This window comes from Trachemys scripta, chromosome 20 (genome assembly GCF_013100865.1).
Source record: "Trachemys scripta elegans isolate TJP31775 chromosome 20, CAS_Tse_1.0, whole genome shotgun sequence".
In the NCBI taxonomy this organism is placed as follows: Eukaryota; Metazoa; Chordata; order Testudines; family Emydidae; genus Trachemys; species Trachemys scripta.
In genome coordinates this window covers 7675286-7698365 of record NC_048317.1, presented here as the reverse complement: position 1 = coordinate 7698365, position 23080 = coordinate 7675286, and the positions used below count along the sequence as shown (strand labels likewise).

Here is a 23080-nt window from a genome sequence, read left to right as displayed (position 1 = left end):
AAGCTATCCCTTCAGCCCTGGCAGAGTTAAGAAAGAAATAGCAAGTTCAAGGAGAAAAAAAAGGCAGAAACCACTGAGTGTTCAGGTAGCAAACATTTAGATTATAAAAATTATTACTGACATAATAGCCACCTAAGCATCAACACTTTGCCTGGAGTGGCTAATGCTGAACGCACTTCATAAAGGCATCCCCCTGGCTGTGCAAAGATTGATGCTGCAGTGGGGCACCTGGACAAGCCCAGCCCCTAACTCTAGGCACTTTTGAACAAAAGTTGAGATCCTCCCATGATTCTGGGAGCTGGCGCTTTAAGGAACATCGCAGCCAGCGTGAGACTTGCAATAAAAAGCAGGACAATTGGCAACACAGTCAGACGTCAGGGGGGATTGCGGGTGCTCAGCATTTGTTAAGCCCTTTGACAGATACACTGAAGAATTCTTCTCTGAACTGCTGAGGAAGGTGAATAAAAGACACCATCTCTAGGGTGTGTACTGCAGCAAGCGAACTATGTCTGCTAAACTAGCAGTTCGACCTTGGAGTGAGCTGTGATACGCTCAGTACCGTTTCCAGACCCGAGGAAGAGCTCTGTGTAGCTTGAAAGCTTGTCTCTGTCACCCACAGACAGTGGGCCAATAAATGATATTACTGCCCTCCCCCCCCCCAAGGCTCTGAAATAAGATTGGCACATTCACTTTGCATAAAAAGGAGAGCTGGCGAGCAAAGAATGCTTTTCCTGCTCCACACCTCTGCTTTCCCAGGTACAGGGGAAACAGATTTCTAGGGGGAACATTTTAGCTCAGTATGCAATTCCTGGGGCAGGAGTCAGTCCCTTCTAAGAGGCTGGCCAGCAAAGGTGGGATTATAGCACAGCCAGGCATACCCAGGGGAGCTTTAATGAGCCTAGCACAGGTAACAATAGCAGTGAAGGCACAGAATTTGTCACGCCCCGTGCTCCATTGCCACCCTTACTTCTGTGCTGCTGCTGACGGCGGCACTGCCTTCAGAGCTGGGTGGCCGGAGAGCAGTGACTGCGGGCTGGGGTGTTCATGTGGTTTGTAGAGCGGGAGGACTGTTTTTTGGTTTTTTTTTTTAAATCCTGCACCTGCCCCAATCTATTTTTATCCTGTTCCTGCTATTATGGCAGTGGGTCCTATGGGACCCCAGTTTCTTGGCCCTCCACAGAGAACCTCTTGTGCCTCCCCCAGTTTGCACATCATTGGTTTAAGCAGTACAATGCCCCCTAGTGCGGATGCAGGTAGAGCTGTTCCTATGCAGGAAGGGGAATGATATTCCCTAATTCCTATATAGCACTTTTCACCTGTAGCTCTCAAAGCACTTTACCAAAAAAAAGGGAGCATCATTATCCCCATTTTTACAAATGGGGAAACTAAGGCACAGCAGCAGACCTAAGTACTAGAACGCGGTCTCCATAGGATAAGGCAACATTAAAGGGATCCTTTCCTTACGTCTTTCGCCCCCGACACCCTCATTTATGCGTCACTTCAAATGAATTAGCCCATAGAAAACAAAATGACCTGAAGATGTCACACAATAATGGATTTCCCCCCGCCCCAAAAACAAAGGTACAATTTTAGCAGACCCCTGGGGCTTTCGGTGCGAAATAGTGTCCATGCTGCTGGGTCGTGACATTTACTAAAAACAACCATTAAGTGTTTACTTTCCAAACGTGGGGTTTATTTTATAACCGTGGCCTACCCCAACATTTTTTTCCAATTGGATGAATTTTCGAACTTTAAATGGGAGGGGAGGGTTCGTTAGCCAGCTATTTAATTGGCTGACCGTGTTTTCATTTAGAGAGCTATAAGGGCTTGTTAAAACCATAATACTTGGACTTAAGTAAGTAGCTACTGATAGATTTAGAAGCAACTCGAGTCCTGCCTTCCTTGGCCTAGTCACTTGTGCAGTCTAAACGTTCTCCAATAATAATGACTAATCCAGGAGCCAGCTAGCCACAGTTCTATAACAAAACCCAATAGGCAGAAACACAACGCGACTTAAGCAGCCCCCGATTTGCTGTCTCTAGTCTCATGAAGTATAGTAGGAGAATAAAAGTTTTGTCTTATCTACAACTAGGCGTTTGACTCTTACGGACTTCGGCACCATAGATGGGATTCAGACCTGTTAAAATAGTTCTTATTCCTCGCCAAGAAACCAGCGATCGCATTTCCTCAGGGGCTTCAGTGGCAGCCGCATGATTTCACCACCATGTTGCGGTGTTTTTTGAGGATCACGTTGTTGTTGCTGTCATAATAGAGGACAGAGGTTGCGCTGAGCTTGGTGGGAGCACAACAGGCCTTGGGAACAGCCTCAGGCTTCATCAGATGGACCTGTGGAGGCAAACAAGCTAGTGTGAGAATTTTCATTTGTGACGAGTGGCTGCTCCTTGCAGGTTCCAGGCAGGATAAGGAACTTGTAGCAGGGAGTAACAAGCTATCTCAAGGTAAACATGTGGTTTTTCGATTTAGTGAAAAGAAAAAGCTTCAAAGAGAGCAGCTCTTACCTGTAAAAAGGCTCTGATTGAATGGGTAGATTATTTTCAACTTTCGTCCAAATATTTATTCTAAACTTTTGGCAGCTCTCGCTGCAGTTTATATTGGACTCATTCTCATGGCTCCACTCCTGCAGGGCAACTCATCAGTTAAACTGAGATTTCTGTGCAGCGCCCTTGTCACGAAATATACTAACCTCAGTTAGAAAATACGCAGGTAAGAGAATGCGGCTTTAAAACGTTGTGTTTTTGTTACCCAGGAATAAAATATTTTGTTTAGATCAACTTCTAGGAGCAAGTGGAAGGTAGCCCCGCCCTGGGTCTTCGGTGTCCAAACTGAAAATTAATGTTGTGCAAAAAGTACTAAGTACACAACCTTGTCTCCCTTCTGAAAATGACACTGCCTTGACTCATTCTCCGGGTGACAAGGAATTCTTCCAGTAATTCCCCATCTAATGTAAGGCTAGTAGCTTGTAAGTCATTACCCACACACATGCACCCCTCCCTCGCTACGGACCTGCCAAATACATGCAATTCATTTATTTCAGGCCAATTCAGAATCTCCCTTTACAGAAGCTGGCGCTTTGCTGTCACGCTGCACTACTTCAAGGCAGAAAACTGGCTGGCACTGGGGCCCAGATTCTCAAAGGTGTTTAGGTGCCCAACTCCCACTGAAATCAATGGGAGTTAGGAACCTAAATACTTTTGAGAATCTTGGCTTTGATCTTTTGTACTTCTGGTTCATTTTGCCCTTTCCAGCTGATACATTTCACACACTTTCAGGGGTTTGCTATACATATTATGTTTCTGGAATTGTGGTGATTTGGGAAGATTTAAGTTTAAAGGCAAAGTGTAAGGACATCCAGAACACGAGGATCAGCCATAAATGGTTTGGTATTAGAGAACACAGGTGAAACCGTGACCCCACTGAAAACACTAGCAAAACTACCATGGACTTCACGGAGGCAAAGATTTCCCTGTGGCTTTGTACTGTGGCCTGATCCTGAGTGGGGCTTCTGGATGCTCCCCTGTATGAATATTAACAAACAATAATATTTTGTATCACAAAACTGCACTCTCAGATGAATGTAGCAGAGCAATCTGTGTACACCCCATGGAATTACATGATAAAATGAAAGTCAATGCAACTCTAAGATTGAGAAATCAATCACTCACTAGTCAGGAAATCCCAGAAGTTAAAGCATGTCCTGCCACGTGTAGTGTGCTTGGGAAAATGTTGCATTAGAAAACCTTTCAGCTGGGAATTTCCTGCCTAGAGAGCGCTTTGGTTTCAGAACTATAATGGTGCATTAAATGTCTCAACTTTTTTTTGTTAAGTGCCCATGGTGCCTCCTAATCTTGGGAAAGATGTGTACTCTCATATGTGCACATGGACAAGAGGGTTATCTCTTATTGGGCATATTCATCAAGCAGCGTTTTCAAGGTATCCTAAAGGCAGAGACTGCAAATCAAACTGTTTTCAGTCTGGCAAAGGCAACACACCTTCCTGAAAACTCGTTCCAGGTTTTCAAATATTAACTGTGTTCTAGTTAACTGTGAGGTTGGGGAGGAATTAGTCAGAATAGGCAATAGTCATTGTCACCACAGTTGGAAACTTTTAACCCCGAGAGATGATTTGTCTGAAAAATTGAGTGAAAAATGGAATTGTACCAGAAAGCATTTTGCAATGTGATAGCCGTTGCGAGTCTGCAAAGCATGTCGTGTGAAACAAAACTGGCCAATTCCATTATTTCCTGTTGATTCCTTGATCTGCCCATGTAGGCAAATCCCGAACAGATTAAAATCACTGCGTCACTCCAACCTCGTTAATAACACAGATTTTTTTTTTTTAGAAGGAGCTGAACTAGACTTCTGAATCCAAATGCCCTCCAACTTGTAGAAGGCCCAGATCCAGATCTGAATTGTGGGGACTGTCTATTTCAAACAAACAAACAAATATAACATCTCACTTGCGGGTCATGAAAAGATTCTTCTGTGTCTATCAGACCAGCCCTTGGACTGCACTTTTATCCCTCCACTGTGACCTGATTTATACACCAAGTTTCTGACAGCTACTCCAAATGTTAATGATCCTGTGAAGTCCCTGGGCCCCTGCAAGCTATTAATGCACATACACATTAATAAACTACTGACTAGTGACTGCAGGATGGCGTGATTGGTTGCATTCATGCAGGAATCCAGAGGAAAGGCACATTCTCCTTCGCAGTAAAAAGCAGAATATCCTTGTGGTGCAATCACCCAATCCTGCAAAGAGAAAGATTTTTCAATAGTTAAGCAGCAGGACTACACTCATTCATTCAGTTCTCCGACATACGCAGGAACAATCAGGCTACTCATAGTGGGGCGAGGGGAAATGTCAACAGTTAGGGTTTATTTTGATTTTTATATTGACTGGCGAGTTCCTCATTCAAGGTCATTGATGGATTTCAGGTTGTATCAGTTCGTGTTTTTCTTAGTAACGCCAATGATGTTGTTAAAGCAATTCCTGTGAAATCTCCCAGGTAAGATCAAAGTGTGGCAGAGTTCACATACTCTAAACTGGCTTGTGTTCGTGAAGGAGTGGAGGTGAGCCCCAAGGGTGGGCTACATTCCCATTTTTCCCATTTAATTTTCCTGGGTATGAATTTACTGCTAAAGAAACAAGGGGCGCGCGGTGGAATTACCAGCCATCCGAGGTCTTGAAAGCTGACATAGAGTTCATGCCTCCTGCAAACCTGTCTGCCTTCAGAGACATGAATGTCATCTAGAAAAAAAGAAGGGGGGGGAGAGAGATGAGAAAATACCTGTCACTCAAAATAGCAAACATAAAAATCTCACCGGTATTTGCTACCACCAGTATAAGGAAGACTGTTCCAAAAGAACAACAGAGTAACAGTTAAAACCCCTCAGATTAGTCATATCCTTTGTCTTTGACATAGCAGGTGACAGGAGCTGTTTCTGCAACACCCTGACCCATTGGGACCTCTGATTCAAAATCTTAGAGACTGATGCTACGTCCAGGCTCACCCTGACCCAGATTCCTCTCAATCTAGATTTAATAATTCAGATGGAGGATTGCTAGAGAAAGCACTGACGGATTCCTTGGATTCCTGCTGCAGCCAGGTGCTCCTCATTGGGACACTGGTTCTGATTCCAGGAGCGCCTGGCCAGCTTGCTGGATTCACCAGCTCCGTGGCAACAGCCAGCAGCGTGGAACCTTCAAGCTTCAAAATCCCCTGGGATCTCAGAACGTCTTTTGGCAACTCTAGCTACGCCTGACAACGAAGTCCCACTGGCTTCGAAGCCCCTCTGCTTAGCGAGAAAGTTTAAGAGTTTCTTCAGTTTTTAGACTCGTTCCACTTCTCACAGACAGTGGTGCGTGCGTGGGGGGTCTCTTGACATAATCTGAGCTCACTACCTAGCTGAGTTCCTAGATTGCCCCCCTCCCCGACTCACATCTCCACCCTACATTTCTGCATTTTTCAAACCTACATGCTTGCCCAGAAAGCCTGGAGAAGCTACAACCCCTAGGAACATTGGCTCCCTTGAAGAATGGGGCCAGAAAACATTATCCCAGACTCTTTGGGTCACCAAAAGAAGTGAAGGCTTCCGATTAGTTCTAGATGTATCACTCTTAGATCAAGAAACAGCGATTCAGCATGGAAAAAATCTAACCTTAATCATTCAGGAATGGGCCCCAAATGACTCCCTAATCCCAGAGAGACTTTGAAAGAAGCATATCTTCATGTTCCTAACCATCATCTCTACTGATGCTTGGCCACGCGTCAAAAACATCTCAGGTTCATTGGGATGCCTTTCAGGCTCTCCTCCGCTCTAAGGATGGTTTTGAAGCTGATGCTAATATTAATAGCATACTTAAAGGATTCAGTATTCAGATATACCACTACCTAGAAAGTCTAATAAAGTCCTTTCCTTCAGGAAGCCATTGCGGACAGTACAATTTCTCTGTTGTTTGGCTTCATAATCCACTTAACGGTTCCTATTCTAAAAAAAAAGCTCTCTCAAAACCTCGTTCATCTGGAACTCACTTGAGGACACATCAGAGCCATGTGTTTCAAGCAGAAGAGAAATTCCTGAAGGAGGGAGGGGCTAACAAAATATACCATGGTTAGCGCAGCGGAGGAAAATGGTATTTTAGATAAAGATCATTTTCTTGACTGTAAATACAGCCTTTGTGCTACCTCTAGCTAGCTGGGTCTCTAACCCAAAGCTCTTACCAAAAATCCCTGGAAGCTTGTTTGGATGCGGTAAGTCGTTCGTTTTCTTGGGCTGCCTCTTCTTTAGCTGCTTGACGGCTCGAGTAACTCGGACCGGATTTTGGCTTGCCCGGAAAAAAGTGACCATGAAAGGTTGCTTGGAGCGTGGCCCGCGCCGACCCAGCAGTCCTGCTGAGCCCGGATCGATGCTCTGCCCTACGATGGGCCGAAAACACAAGTTTGTTCTACCACATATGCAAATTAGGCTGTAAAACTAAGCTCTTTAGTCAAAGGGGGAGAAAAATAACGCAGATGAACATTTAAATTACAAAAAAAAAATCTATAAAAACAAACCCCAATAAAGTCCCAGGATTTTTTTAGTGTAACATCTCCCGTCACCTTCACCAGTCACTGCATTCTATTACTTCCACTCAGCCAGCCACCTTTCCTCCCTCCCCTCTGTGTGTTCAGAATCCAGATTTCGGCATCAAGAGACAAGAGTACGCAGGGCTGCCAGAGCAACTATACCTCTGGCTCTACCATAGACTGGAAGTGCGACCTGCCTCCATACAACGTATTAAAGAGACTTGACCCGTCATTGTCCAATCAGAGGACACGCTTTGTGAGCTAAATTGCTCTGCTCGGAAGACCAGACAAACGAGAGTAATAATTCGAATCCAGGATCAAAAGAGAGAAGCAATAATCGTGGGGAGGGTGAAACGGGGTAGAAAAGACAAGGAAATGAGCGATCCAAAGGAAATCCAAACAGCTGCAAGTTCCTCGAATTATTGCAAGTTTTTCAGTCTTTTCTAAGGAAGATAACACTCTCCTCCGAGCTCTTCAAAGTTTCCCTGGTCCAGAATTTCACCATTACAGTTTTGGATGCTCTCCATAGGGCAAGTGAAGCAAAATGGCAGCGCTACATTCAGGGCTAGGACTCCCTCCCACTTTGCATTCATAGAGCCTGGGAGCAGAACAGGTGCTGGCTTCCAAACACGAACATAGGTCAGAGGCGAAGTCTTAGTGGCTCCTAAGTCACTTTTGAAAAATGGGAGTTGGGCTCCTAACTCACTTAGGCACTTGTGGAAAAAATCTCACCCCAGGACACGAGACCCTCTGCAAAGGAGGATGGTCTCACGTGTCGGGATCCAGCTTTGGACAAGATGGCACAAGAGAGGTTTCCAAAGGGTTATTGACTTCATTGCAACGTGATGGAATTGAAGCAGGTGCTTTGTTGAATGAGACGACCTGCCAAAGCATCAGCAGTCTGAGGAAGACCTGGGGGGGAAGCATTTTCCTCCCTAAACTTCTGATCAGTTGGAAAGAGGATTTTCGAGGTTTTTCCATTGCACATTAAATGCAAATTGGCCCAACCATTGGTCACCAACTTCAAAGGATGGGGAACCTATCCGAGCCCTCATTCAGGAGGACTCATCTGGGCTTCTGTCAATGCAATGAAAATAAAATCAGGTACTGAGAGCAATTCAGCTAGCGCCGTTACCGCTATACCTCTACCGCTAACCAACTTAATGGACCAGCTCACGAGTGACTGGCAATGTGATCACAGTCTCCGACGGCAACTGGCGGCACAAAGGGAATCCTCTATGTTTTAAGAGGCCATGTTCTTGGTTGGTAGGCAAAGACTTTCCTTAAACTAAGAGCTATGCATATAAAATAACGCAGGAACACACAGGCTGAGCAGAAGGGCCATCTGCAAAGGGGAAAGGTAATTTACACAGTTCAGCATTGCGGTGATCAATCTTTACTGTCAGGCCATCCTCAGAACAGCACAGCTCCAAACCAAACGTCGCAGGAAAAGCACCTCACAGTACGAGCAGTCGCTGCAGTCTCTCAGCTGGTTGAATCCCTAGACCCAGATCCTCAAGGGCACCTAGCTCCTATTGATTTGAATGCTGAATCTCTCTGAGGATCTGGGCCTGATGTCTGACATCCATACTGCTGCTAGCGTGGGCAGTTAGAAGAGAGAAAAATCCTGTGATGCAAATTGTTTCAGGCTGACTGAAAAAAACAAACCAACCAACCAGGGGCCAGATTCTCAGCTGGCGTAAACTGGCATAGTTCCACTGAAGTCACCAGTTTACACCAGCTGTGGTTCTGGCCCTTGCTGTTTAGAACTAGTGTTGATTTATCCACCCACCCACGCTGGGCAGTTTCCAGACAGAGAGGACACATTTACTCAAGGTTTTGTGCACCACCACAAACCAAAATAGCCTGATCTTAGCAGCATGCTTATTGAAAGGGAAATATTGTGGAGAGCGGGGACCAACAAGAGCAATTACATTTTCCTAGCCTGAAGGACGATCTCTGAAGTACACCCTTTGAGGTAGCACTTGGAATGGATTTCATCCATGGGTGAAATTAGGAAAGGTTAATCCAGCGAAACACACGTGAGTATCCCTTCAGGCAAGGATTACATTAAACTTATCCTATTAGAATACCCTACACTAGGAAGTGCATTAACATTTTAAGGCATTGATGCGAGCTCTATATTGGATATTCTCCTTAAACACCAAGAGGCATCACACCAAGATCCAGCTAGATTTTTAAAAGCAGCAGGAATTTTAAATCCTTCCAGTGCTTGAGTTAGCCTTACCGTCATCGGTCTCCACATAAAGTCGCAGGCCCAGGTTGTGTTTACGGTTTACTAACCAGTGGTTGCTGGCAGCTGTGACATCAAAAACCAACCAGCCTTCAGCTCCGGCCTGGAGCTCCTGAAGATCTAATAGGAACAAGTCAGATTCCCTACAGAAACGGAAAAAATAGATAAGCAAAATCAACTGAACGTAGATAACACGACCTGCTTAAATTGTCTGCTCTTCGGGGCAGGGTCTGTCTTTTTGTTGTGTGTCTGTGCAGCGCCGAGGACACACGGGTTCTGAACTGTGGCTACGACTTCTAGCGGCTCCTGCAGTACTAATAATTATTCTCCCCAATGACAGGTTTCAGAGTAGCAGCCGTGTTCGTCTGTATCCGCAAAAAGAACAGGAGTACTTGTGGCACCTTAGAGACTAACAAATTTATTTGAGCATAAGCTTTCGTGGGCCCACTTCTTCGGATTCTCCCCAATGTCCAAGATTGGCCCATATGGGACAGGTATACCGCTACCTATTAAATTACTGCGACCTATTGAAATACATGGGAATGATTTCCCCACAGATGAAAAAACAGAATCAGAAATTCTCATGTCCCAGTTGTTCTCCGGCTTGCACATAACTGAACATTGTGAAGCGAAAAAGCAGATCGACAGTTTCGGCTAATAAGAACCCAGATTTGTGTCTAGCTCTCTATAAGAAAAACCATTTTTTCTGTTTCCAGCTCAAAGGCACCGGTCGCTTTCACTGCACCTGTTGGAATACTCCTTCATGATCTCGTAGATGCTGATGTGAAGAGTTTTGTTGACATCACGAGTGAAACTTCGCAGCTTATACATTCGGAACTCGGCAGCTGTTACAGATTCTCCAGTTGGAATCTGGGTCAGGTCAAATCGAAATTCCTTCCAGTAAGGCTTCTGGTAGAAGATGTCTCTGTCATGTTCAACTGGAAAATAAAGGATTGGGGAAAATGAGGATACAAATGATACCCCAACCATTTATCAATCTTACCAGCAGAGCATTGTTACACCCCAATCTGATGAGAACTGGGTTTTAATAGGATCCTCTAGAATTCATTTACCTTGCATTCAGTGACAAAAATCTCCCTAATACCTTGCTTTTTTAGCATTCTGTATGAAATGGCTCATGAAGGGTACTTGTTTTTAACTTATTCTTAGGGCTCCGTGTCTGTCATGGAGATCGCAGAAGTCACGGATTCCCAAGCAGCTGGTGCCACTGGCCCTGCTCCCCTCCCCCCCCCAGCAGCGGCCCCCCCGAGCCCCCCCCCCCCCCCCCCCCCAGCCCCGGCCCCCCCAGCCCCCCCCCCCCCAAACACACAGCAACAGACCCCCCCAGGGCGCACCCCGCACAGCAGCGGTCCTCGGGGTGGCTGGAGCAGACGCTGCTCCAGCGGATCCCAGCAGCTGGTGCCCCTGACCCCAGCCCCCCGGTGCGCCCCTCCTCCTGCAGCAGCAGCCACCCCAAGATTTAGTCACAGGTATTTTTAGTAAAAGTCATGGACAGGTCACGGGCTATAAATTGGGGAGAATGATGCCAACTTCTTTGGGAAAGTGCTTTGAGATCTACAGATGAAAAGCACTAAGAAGATCTAGGGGTAAAAGTTTTATTTGGGGATTTTAAATTTAGCCAGGAGGAGGCAGTTTCGTCACATCAGAGGGGTGAAATATTGGAACGGCCTTCCGAGGGAAACGGTGGGGGCGAGGGACCTGTCTGGTTTTAAGATTAAGTTAGATAAGTTTATGGAGGGAATGGTTTAATGGAAATACATATTAGCCAAGGAATACCAAGCAATGGCAGGTAAATAGTATAATGGCTAACAAGGGTCAGGCTGGTGACTCTTGCCTACATGCTCGGGGTTTTACTGATCGCCATATTTGGGGTCGGGAAGAAATTTTCCTCCAGGGTAGATTGGCTGAGGCCCTGGAGGTTTTTCGCCTTCCTCCGCAGCATGGGGCAGGGATCGCTAGCAGGAGGGTTCTCTGCCAATCAGGGCCGGCTTTAGCAAAAGCGGGGCCCGATTCCTGGGGGCGGGGCTTGCTGCAGCAGCTGAACGCTAACAAACCCCAGACCAGTGTGGGATGTTTGTTTCTCCTGATGTTCAGCTTTCACTGAGTTGTTGTTTAGACTCTGGGGATCTACAGAGCCCCCTTCTGCTGATCCTGAATGCTAACTGGCTCCCAGCCCAAAGCACAGAGAATCCGGCAGAAGACATACTGCTCCCAGCTGGCAGGCACGGGCACTAACATGTGGCCATTGTAATATCAGAGGTAACCAAGCACCCTTCCTCTATAGCTGATATGCATGCTGTAATTCTGTTGGCTGCAACAAGTCGGACAGGTGAGTGAAGCTGGACTTGTGTCAAGAATTCTCATTGAGAGAGGACGTGGCCCAGCTGTCCTTCCTCTGTGGCCACATGCTAGCTCAGGTATCACTGCTTGCATGCCTCCCCCATGGCACTACTGCCTTGGAGGCACTGCCCACCTAGGCGGCACCATCAGGGAAACTGAGGCAGGAGTAGCCATTAAGCCCTGGGGACATTGGGACTGGGCTCCTTCCTCCCCACTCACTTCAAGTAGCACCAGTCTCCCTAACACAGCCCCCTTCTCCAAACACACCCTTTCCCCCCACCCCAGACCCATGCACATGCTGTTTCCCCTTGCCCTCCCAAATCTCCACTTTCTCCCCCTCAACCATAATATTTCTACTCATCCATTTGTCCTCTTCAAACACAACTCCCCCCCATCTCCCGGCTCTTTACTGAGGCCATGAGCAAAAGACTTTTAAAAAAAAATGCATGGTTAAAAATCAATGTAATCTAATCCGGGACCACAAACTCAAAATGCATGAGTCCTAACTGTCTGCTTATTGGATGGCTTCACTATGGGGCAGAGTTAAGGTTGCTAGGGTACCTTAACATCGTCAGATTTCTGTTAATTTTAACCCGAACTCTAACTTCCTGGGTTTGTAATGCCTGTTCGTGGAATAACTGCAACATCCCTGTAATGTTATTTATCCTCATGCTACTGATATGTCTCTCAACCTTAACTCCATCTTAACACAGTATTTTGCCTGGTTACGTCTGAGAGATGTGCCTATTTAAAAAGGCCATGCGTTCTCATGGCAGGAATGGTTTCCTAAAAGGACTGTTACACTCTTAAGGTGACCAGAGGGCAAGTGTAAAAAATTGGGATGAGGGTGAGGGGGTAATAGGTGGCTATATAAGAAAAAGCCCCCCAAATCGGGACTGTCCCTATAAAATCAGGACATCTGGTCACCCTATACACTCTTGAGAGTCTAAGCTGTATTTAAAAGGTCAAATATTGCAAAGGTGGAAACACACACACAATTTGTTTTAAAAGTTCTCTTCAGAGTAAGAGATTATTTAAAATAAATTCTTATTAATTAAAAATTATTAGATTTGGGGACCATTAAAAAGGAAGTCTTAAAGCTCTTTCAGCCATTCTCCCTCCGACAGAATTTGAGTCCACAAACTATTTGCAACACATCTGCACCATCTACTGGATACTACAGGAATGCAACTCCGAAATCCAGACTGAGGCTAGTACATGATCACCAGATGTATGGCTTGTAGCCGGTGAAATATGGATCACCTAAACCCTTGGGATTTAGGCATAAAAGCCAAATGGCCACATGGTCTCTCTCTCTCTCTCTTTGATTTGTTCACTTTCCTGTATAAATAAAACACCCTGGAAGAAAGAGGTTGAAGACACTAACTCTGGAACCTGCTGTATGCCCGGCTGCAAAACTAAAACAATTGAATTCTTGCTCTCCTCCTCTCTGGACATCAAGCAGCAAAGTGCAGAGCAACCAATCCTGAACTTGCTCCAGCAAGTTACAAAGGCATCAAAAGGACCCTAGTAAAACCACAGCAGATTATTCATCGATTAACGCATTCCACAGCCAGACAGGACCATTGTCATTATTCAGTCTGCCTTCCTGCCCAACACAAGCCACAGAACTTCCTCCAAATAATTCCAGTTTGAACTAGAGCATCCAATCTCAATTTCAAAATTGCCCATGATGGAGAATCCACCACGATCCTTGGTCAGTTGTTCCAATGGTTAATTACTCTCACTGTTAAACATGTCCACCTTATTTCCAGTCTGAATGTGTCTAGTGCCAACATCCAGGCATTGGATATTGTTATACATTTTTCTGCTATATTGAAGAGCCCAACATCAAAATATTTGTTCCCCCTGTAGGTGCTTATAGACTGTGATCAAGCCACCCCTGAACCATCTCTTTGTGAAGCTAAATAAATTGAGCTCTTTGTGTTTATCATTGTAAGGCAGGTTTTCTAATCCTTGAATCATTCTCGTGGATCTTCTTTGGACCCTCTCCAATTTATCAACCCCCTTCTTGAACTGTGAACACCAGTAGAAATCCTAAAACAAGCAAGTGAGCAGTACCCTCCCTTCAAACCGGCCACAGGACAACCTGGAATCAATGAGGTTATTGGTGAGTTTTTGTTCACTTTAGTTAATTAATTGGATCATTAAATTGTTAAATTAATAAGATTTGGGTCAGCCAGAGCCTGATCTCAGACTGAGGCGCTTGGTGCTACTGTAATAAAATAATAAGAATAATGATAATCAAACATTGACCCATATCCTCCTGTGAGCCCTGATAAACCTGGCAAAGAGCAGAAAGAAGAAATCCTGTTTAAACAAATGATTTGATTTGATTTTTCACTAGAAGGTCTTGCATAGGACTGAGAACAACAGTCTCTTCCTTCTATTTTATGAAATGTGCGTGGGAACGTCTATATGTTTTTGAACCCAAGTTCTTTTGGGAGCACATATGGGAAGCCACATGGGAGTTGAAAGTGGCCTGTTTCCCAGCCAGTCAGCTGGGCTTTCAGTTTAATATTCATGTGAGAAATTCTATCAATGCTCAGCTGAGTGATTCATGAGACACGGTGGGTGAGGGAATATCTTTTATTGGACCAACTTCTGTTCTACAGGTTACCTGCAGAAGAGTGCTCATCTCTCTCACCAACAGAGGTTGGTCCTGGAAAAGCTATTACCTCCCCAGCCTTGTCTCTCTAAGATCCTGGGACCAACAAAGCTACACCACCACTGCATACAACATCAAACCGATATGTTTTCATTTGCTTTTATTATTGCCACACAACAATTTGGAAAAATCAAAGAAAAAACCTGATCGGTTCGTCCTTTTCTCCCCCAGCTGTATAACTTGTTTAGGCCCGGTTGACATTTTCCCATTAAAACTGCTTTTAGACAGAGAATTATGTTTTTGGCACAATGAACATTTTCACAGAAAGCATCTGCTTTCGGTGGAAATGCAGCATTTTGTTGAAAAACCAAAGACTTCCTGGTGTTTTGAGGGAAAGTCAAAAGTTTCCACACACACACACAAATCTGATCAGCTCTAACCTTAGCATTTACGCTATCGGATATAAAGATTCTCTTTTAACGGTGGGTTAGAAATACCATTGTCTGTAATGAAAGGACAGAATTAAATGATTAAAAACCAAAAAAGTCCTATTTCTGAAATACAAGTAACTTCTTACACAAACCCAGTGTTAAAATAGTGAGCAGTTCTTCTTGAAGTCAGCCAAAAAGGGGTATTAAAATGAATTCTTTATAAAAATCAAATAATAATAATACATTAAGCAAATTAGTATTAAAACCAAAAACTATTAAATCAATCTAGTTTGCAGATTTCATTTTAAAATCTAGCTGGCATCCCAATATATTATTAATTTAGAAACCATTCTCACCTACACATCCACGCAACTGTAAACAACTTAAAAACACATCTCTCCAAGTCACTTCTAATTAACAAAACGTTTAAATGGAAAGTTCTAGAGCCATTAATATTTATTCAGTTTCAGTAATGAATAAATATGCTTAAGGGTTAGATGGTTTTGAAAATTTTACCCTAAGTGATCTAAGATCCTAAGTCCCATTTTCAAAAATTATTTAGGCACTTAGAATTCTAAAGTCTAGCAAAGTCAACATGCGGTCTTTACTTACTTAGCTGGTTTTGAAAATTTTATCCATAATCTTCATACCAGGCACTTAAATGCATGGTATCTCATTTATACATTTGACATTGTTAGCAGGGAATATAAATATAACACAAGCAACTAACTATTGCCAAAATGTACAAATGCTTATATATACAAATGCTAGCAGTCTAAATATTAAGATGGGTGGACTAGAGTGCCTGGCATCCTGGCAACTTGGTGGAATGAGGATAATCAATGGGTCATGGTAATACCAGGATACAAAATATATAGGAATGACAGAGTAGATTGTGCGGGTGGGGAAGTGGCACTGTGTATGAAAGAAAGCATAGAGTCAAATAAAGTAAGCATCTTAAATGAATCAAACTACCCTAGAATCTCTATGGATATTAATTTCACGCTTGACCAATGAGACTATTGCAGTAAGAATATACTAACCACCGCCAGACTAGGATGGTGACAGTGATTGTGAAATCCTCAGAGGGGTTAGAGAGGCTACAAAGGAAGAAAATGCAATAATAATGAGGGATTTCAACTATCTCGTCTCAAGAAAAGATGAGACATAAAATTTCTAGACACCATCAATGACTGTCCTGGAACCCACAAGGGGAGAGGAAATTCTTAATTTATTCCTAAGTGGAGCACAGGATCTGGTCCAAGAGGTGAATATAGATGGACCACCAGGTAATAGCAACCGTAATGTAATTACATTTAACAACCTTGTGGGGGGAAACGTGCCAAAGAAACCCACCATGGTAGCATTTAACTTCAAAAAGGGGAACTGCACAAAAACGAAGTTAGTTAGTTAAATGGAAATTAAAAGGAACAGTCATGAGGGTGAAATGCCTGCAAACTGCATGGAGACTATTTAAAAACACCATAATAGAGGCTCAAACTAAATGTATACCCCAATTAAAAAAAAACAGTAAGAGGACCAAAGAAAGGGCACCACGGCTAACCAGCAGAGTAATGGAGGCAGTTACAGGCAAAAAGGCATCTTTTAAAAATTGGAAGTTAAATCCTAGTGAGAAAAATAGAAAGGAGCATAAACTCTGCCAAGTCAAGTGTAAAAGTATAACTAGGCGGGGTAGGCCAAGAAAGAATCACAAGACCAACTAGCTAAAGACACAAAAACTAATAGCAATATTTTTAAAGTACATCAGAAGCAGGAAGCCTGCCAAACACCCACTGGGGCCACTCGACTACTGAGGTGCTAAAGGAGCACTCAAGGAAGACAAGGCCATTGCAGAGAAGCTAAATGCAGTGAAGACCAATGGAAAGAATTCAGATGATGTGGGGGAGATTCCCACAGCTGAATCAGTCTTTTTAGGTGACAAATCTCTATTGACACCTCAATCTGGGACAATTCCTCAGGAGGTTTTGGAATAAATTGATAAATTAAACAGCAATATGTTTACACAGATGGTATTCACCCAAGAGTTCTGAAGGAACTCAAATACAAAATTGCAGAACTGTGGTATGTAACCTATCACTTAAATCAGCCTCTCCGTCAGATGACTGGAGGGTAGCTAATGTAGCACCAATATTTTTGAGGGGGGGGGGTGCGGGAGGGGGGAGATTAAAAAATAAAAAGCCTCCAGAAGTAATCCTGGTAATAACAAGCTGGTAAGCCTAACCTCAGTACCAGGCAAACTGGTGAAATGATAGTAAATAACAGAATGATCAGACACATAAATAAACACAATATATTGGGGGAAGAGTCAAAATGGCTTTTGTAAAGGGAAATCATACCTCACCAATCTATTAGAATTCTCTGAGTGTATTAACAAGCATGTGGACAAGGGTGATCCGGTGGAACTAGTGTACTTGGATTTTCAGAAAGCCTTTGACAAGATCTCTTACCTAAGGCTCTGAAGCAAAGTAAGGAGTCATGGGATAAGAGGGAAGGTCCTCTCATGGATGAGTAACTGGGTAAAAGATAGGAGGCAAAGTGTAGGAATAAATAGTCAGTTTTCACAATGGGAAGAAATAGCGGGGTCCCCCAAGGATCTATACTGGGACCTGTGCTGTTCATCATACTCATAAATGATCTGGAAAAATGGGTGAACAGTGAGGTGGCAAAACTTGCAGATGACACCAAATTACTGAAAATAGTTAATTCCAAAACTGACTGTGAGGAGTTGCAAAGGGATTGCATATAAGTGGGCAACAAAATAGCCGATGAAATTCAATGTGTAATAAGGGCAAAGTAACGCACACTGGAAAAAAATAACCCTAACTATACATACAAAATGATGGAGTCTAAATTCGCCGATACCACTCAGGGAAGCGATTGTAGTGGCATCACGGCTAGGTCTCTGAAAACATCTGTTCAATGTACAACAGTCAAAAAAGCGAACAGAGTGTTAAAGACCATTAGAAAAGGGACAGATAACAAAACAGACGATATCACAATGCCACTATATAAATCCCTGGTACGCCCACACCTTGAATACCGCTGTTGCCCCCTCTCAAAAAAGATCTATTACAATTGGAAAAGGTACAGCGAAGGGTATGAAACAGCTTCCATATGAGGAGAGATTAAAAAGACTGGGACTGTTCATCTTAGAGAAGAAACGACTAAGGGGGGCTATGAAATCCTGAATGGTGTGGAGAAAGTAAATGTTATTTACCCCTTTGTGTAAGAACTAGGGGTCGCCCAATGAAATTAATAGGCAGCAGGTTTAAAACAAACAGAAGGGAATACTTCTTCATACAACGCACCGTCAACCTGTGGAACTCATTGCCAGGGGATGTTGTGAAGGTCAAAAGTATAACGGGATTCCAAAAAAGAATTAGGTAAGTTCCTAGAGGGTCGTTTCATTGATTGTTAGCCACAAAAGTCAGGGACACAACCCCATGCTCTGGGTGTCCCTAAATCTTCAACTGTCAGAAGCTGGAAATGGATGACAGGGGAAGGATCACTAAATAATTGCCCTGTTCTGTTCATTCCCGCTGAACCATCTGGCAATGGCCACTGTCGGAAGACAGGATACTGGGCTAGATGGACCATTGGTCTGACCCAGTATGGCCCTTCTTACGTTCTTAATATAAAACAGTGGGAAAATCTGCGAAGAGAATGTCAAAAGAATGTTTATATAAGGGGCGTGAACAGCAAAATGCACTTCTCCAAAACGAAACACTAAGATTTTAATTATCCATCCATGTGTCTTTAAAAAATGTTCCCTCCAGCTACTGGGCTCACCACAAGCTACATTTTATAAAAAGCATCAGGCAAGGCCAGCCTGGGGCGGATGCGGAGAGCACTTCCTGTTCTCGTGGTGTGGGCCTGGCACCGAGGGATGGACAGCTGTGCTGTGGAAGGATGTTACAGAATACATTTGGTGAGGAGAAACCTGCATTTTGATCTCGCCATAGAAAAAAACAAAAAAATCACCACCACGCGAACATCTGCACACTTGCGCCAAAGCCACCGGATTAATTTTAATTTTTTTTAAACCCATCCATAGCCATGACAAGTAGAGTCATGACTTGTCAAGGAGGAGTTCTGCATACAATGCTTAGCGATGCTTTTTTGGCAGAGAACAAGGATGGAGTATTGCAAGTCCTGGATCTCAAACAATGTAGTTTTCATGCCCTGAGTTATACCAAAATTTCTCCTAGGTGAGGACTTGATATATACCATTGCTCTGAAGAAATCTATACACAGGAAATCTGCCATGTGCTAGGTGGAGACAAGAGCTAGAATACACAAAATGAGACAGAAACCGACATGTATACATACACAGAGTACATAGAAATCAATGAGAGATCTGATCATCTGATTGAATTTCTATCGAGAAAGTTACATTGGACAGCAGCAAGATTTCTATCTTTCCTCCTCTCAGCTGTGGTTATTTATGGACGCGGTGCTATGGAATACTGTTACTTTCCTAGTTCTCCAATACAGAAATGACAGACAAGAGATACAGGAACAGCATCAGCAACTTGCTAATAAAATCCATACTAACGACTTCGAAAACTATAAACAACTGCAATTAGAGGTTTTCCCAGAATACTTGAAATTTGTCATCTATCTGATGTATAAACATGCATTCGGGGAAGGGCAATAGGAATTCTTGTGGCAAAAATCAAGGAGGTCTGGGCGGGAACATCACAAGGAGATGCTAAATGTGAAAATTCTTCTGGGTGTTTTTCAGTGCTGTAATTATTCCAAAGTTGGTTTTGTTTAGTGCATTTCAGTGGATCGGGTGAGTTCTAAAGCAGAAGGCTTGCGGGGGGCTGACCTAGGAATCCTCAGCGTAATCTCAGTTGCAGTTGATGTCTTATCGTTTGTATATAGTGTGGCACAAAGCTGTGGAAACTGTCTTCAATGGGACCAGACTTAGAATCATAGAATATCAGGGTTGGAAGGGATCTCAGGAGGTCATCTAGTCCAACTCCCTGCTTAAAGCAGGGCCAATCCCCAGACAGATTTTTTGCCCCAGATCCCTAAATGGCCCCCTTAAGGATTGAACTCACAACCCTGGGTTTAGCAGGCCAATGCTCAAACCACTGAGCTAACCCTCCCCCCACAGTCCCTGCCTTAGTTCACGCAGAAGAAGAGCTCTGTATAAGCTCGAAAGCTTGTCTCTCTCACCAACAGAAGTTGGTCCAATAAAAGATATTCCCTCCCTCCCACACCTTGTCCTTCTTAGTTCCTGCAGGGCATAAGCAATAGAAGGACATTATGAAGTGTGGTCTAGGGAGTATGGGGCACGTCCTGACCTGGAAACATCATCTATGCACAGCCAGCTGCAGAGGTTATTCCTACTTTAGTAGATTGCATTTGGGGCTGGTGTGGAGACCTATGCTGACCACGAAAAGCAGAGTGTCCCCATTTGAGGGGTGGTTATAGAGATCACACCACACTTTTCAGAATGTGTCTCGTGTCCGAGGCTCAACTCTCTTGCTGATTTCTAGCTGCGTGTGTGAGAGCGTTCGTGGCTGTGTGGGTGGGAGCTCAGAGATTTTCAAATCCCCTGGGAACTGGCGATCCAAAGCTTTTAGGCTGCATTAAAAAACAAACAAACCTCAGTCCGAATCAGTCAGTGTGCATGTAAATGTGTGTGTAAACGTGATGGGATTATTAATTTTAAAGCACTGTGGGCAGACAAGGACTGATGCAGTGATGTGTCTGCTAGGGTGAATCGGGAATAGGGTCGTTTTTGTTAAATGGATGTCAAGCGCCATTTTCCTGACTATTTAAAGCTCCGTGGTTCAAAATTCTGCTTGGCTCCTTCCATCACTGGCTTCATCGTTACATATTCACCAAACATTTAATCCATCTGCCCAACTGCCACTCATCCCCCTGAGTGAAATAGGACAGAACAGCTGTGTTTGTACAGCACCTAGCACACGGGAGCTCTAGTCAAGGACCCCCAAAACGCTACAGTGACACACATAAATAATAATGACGTGTTCCAGTCTTCCCTCTTCTTAGGAGATTTTTAAACCTCATCACCTCTTTTCCTCTCCTTGTTCTGTCTCTAATTCCCCCGACTGAAATCTAATGAAGGGGTTCCAATAAAAGAAGGACAGCCAACCTCCCCTGTGTTGCTTTCATCGGGCGTCCTCCTGCCCAAGAACAGGCCCTCACTGAGCATGTGCTCACTCACAGACAGGCGCAATTCACACAGATGGTCTCTAGGTACCTTTTATGTTTATTTGCTGTAAAACTTAAAATAATGCTCCAAAAGACCATGATTGGTTCCTCCCGGGGGGAATCTGCGTGTGTAATGAGTATACTTTGCAAGCTGCTTTCATGCCGTGCGTGGAAAACTAAACAACTTGCTAATCACCCACATGTGTTAGGTGCATGTTTGCTGCATATAGGAGTATGGGAATCCCTATAAGCATAATCATCTAATTATAGCAGTTCTGAAAGCCACTGATTCACTCCTTATAGCTTATGATAAAAATCTCAGGCTTTGACATTTATTTGGTGTAGGCAATCCACTCAAGCCAAGCCACAGCATTCTTATCAACAATCCTCAAGGCACGAAGACCTCCAGGAAGTTGAGTCATTTTGCAGTCCTCAACAATATGCGCCATGGTTTGCCAGCTGTCCACATTGACAAAGGGGACTGGCTCTAAAATGCCACCGAAATTCCTCTGCAGCACAAATTCCACGTCCGGTACGAAACCAGTTCGGAAGGCTCCATTGCCTTCGCGGTCAATCAAACCCGGGTTGATGTTGAGTGGGGTCCAAGCCAAGATGTGTCACTTTCTCTGTGGACTATGAAGCTCACATAATGTCCTCTTCTGTAAATCCCTCACCTGGTAAACTTATCCACAACAGGCGATGTGAGGGCAGACAAGGGCAGCTTTGACATTAATGGAGGAATCTCCTATCCAGACAGTGGAAAGGGTTGCTATTCTTAGCATGTACCTCATGGGTTGGTCAAGTCTTCTCAGGGTCATAGCGTTCGTCCTTTTGAAAGGATTTGAGGTATTTGAGACATGTATCGGCTCATATTTTATAGGGGTTGAACCAAACAAAGATTTTGAAATCATCAGGTATAGAAAGAAAAACAATGAGGATGTAGGCCCAATCTTAGAGAAGGAATACTAGTTAGAGGATTCCTAATGGCAGATATATTTAACCCTTTTCTTCACTCTCTGGTAAAAGAAAAAGGCAACAGCGATGAGGTAAGTTTGGAAGTTGATATAGAAGATACTTTAATAAACGGAACCTGTCTCCGTGAGCCGTGCCTGATGATTTTCTTCTAAGTACTCTGAAAGAAGTAGTGAGAGAAAATACAACTAGTCAGAATTTCCAGTCAATAACTAAGGACAAGGGACGTGTCAGAGGGCTGGAGAATGTAGACCTAGTCATCAAAAGGAGGCCAAAAGTTAATCTTGGAAACTATGGACCCTAGTAGGGCACATGCTATAGTAACTGATCTGTGCACTGAAATGAAAACTTGGTGAACAGCAACATGGGTTTAGGAGACAGATCTGGCAAATATTGTTATGCTCTTCATTAAATTACAAATTGTGGGTGTCAGGGAAATGGACACAAGGCAGTGGATCTCGATTTTTATAAAGCCTTTTTGATAATGTCACCCAAGAGAGTTGAAAAATTGACAAGTTATCAGTTTTAATTAAATCCTAGCGTAAAAGGAACCTGGCAATGGGAAGAGAGACATTGACAGTGAGTTTACACGAACACAAACAGCCATTCCGGGTATGGTCTAGTCCAGAGGTTCTCAAACTGAGCTCCATTCAGGTAGTCCGCAGATAGTTCCCTCTAAGGTGCGCGCCTGGGTGGCCGTACACAAGAGAACGAAGGGCCACCCAACTAATTAGTGGAACCGCGCAGGCGTGGCCCCATTAATTAGGGGCCTGGACCCTGGAGAAGACGTAAGGTGAGGTGGTGACCTTGGGGGCACTAGAGGGTAGGTGGGAGGGAGCAGTGGGGGGAATTTGGGACGTGCAGGGCTGTGGTGGCCAAAGAGGTGACTTTCCAGAGCTCCAGGGCTGCAGCTGCCGGGAAGAGTCGGCTCTCATTTCCAGCCCCAGCTCGGGGGCTGCTGCAATGGGGGAGAGAGGGACAGACCCCCTCCTCCTTCCCTGCCCCAGCTCAGGAACTGCCATGGTGGGGGAGAGAGGGACAGACCCCCCCCCCTCCTTCCTAGCCCTAGCTCGGCGGCTGCCGCAGCAGGGGAGAGAGGGACAGACCCCCACTCCTTCCCAGCCCCATCTTGG

The 23080-nt window shown here is 44.3% G+C and overlaps 1 protein-coding gene across 1 annotated transcript in view; it reads right to left on the bottom strand.

Moving 5' to 3' along the window:
• Window positions 1-1608: 1608 nt before the first annotated feature.
• LOC117868439 (bone morphogenetic protein 8A-like) overlaps window positions 1609-23080 on the bottom strand; it is a 35120-nt gene continuing 13648 nt past the window's right edge. The window contains exons 2-7 of the mRNA XM_034754367.1: window positions 10090-10282; window positions 9339-9487; window positions 6746-6940; window positions 5192-5271; window positions 4662-4772; window positions 1609-2346 (exon numbers count right to left, since the gene is read on the bottom strand). Of these exons, the coding sequence (XP_034610258.1) occupies window positions 2197-2346; window positions 4662-4772; window positions 5192-5271; window positions 6746-6940; window positions 9339-9487; window positions 10090-10282 (878 nt within the window). The 3' untranslated portion in view covers window positions 1609-2196. The remainder of the gene's footprint in view (window positions 2347-4661; window positions 4773-5191; window positions 5272-6745; window positions 6941-9338; window positions 9488-10089; window positions 10283-23080) is intronic.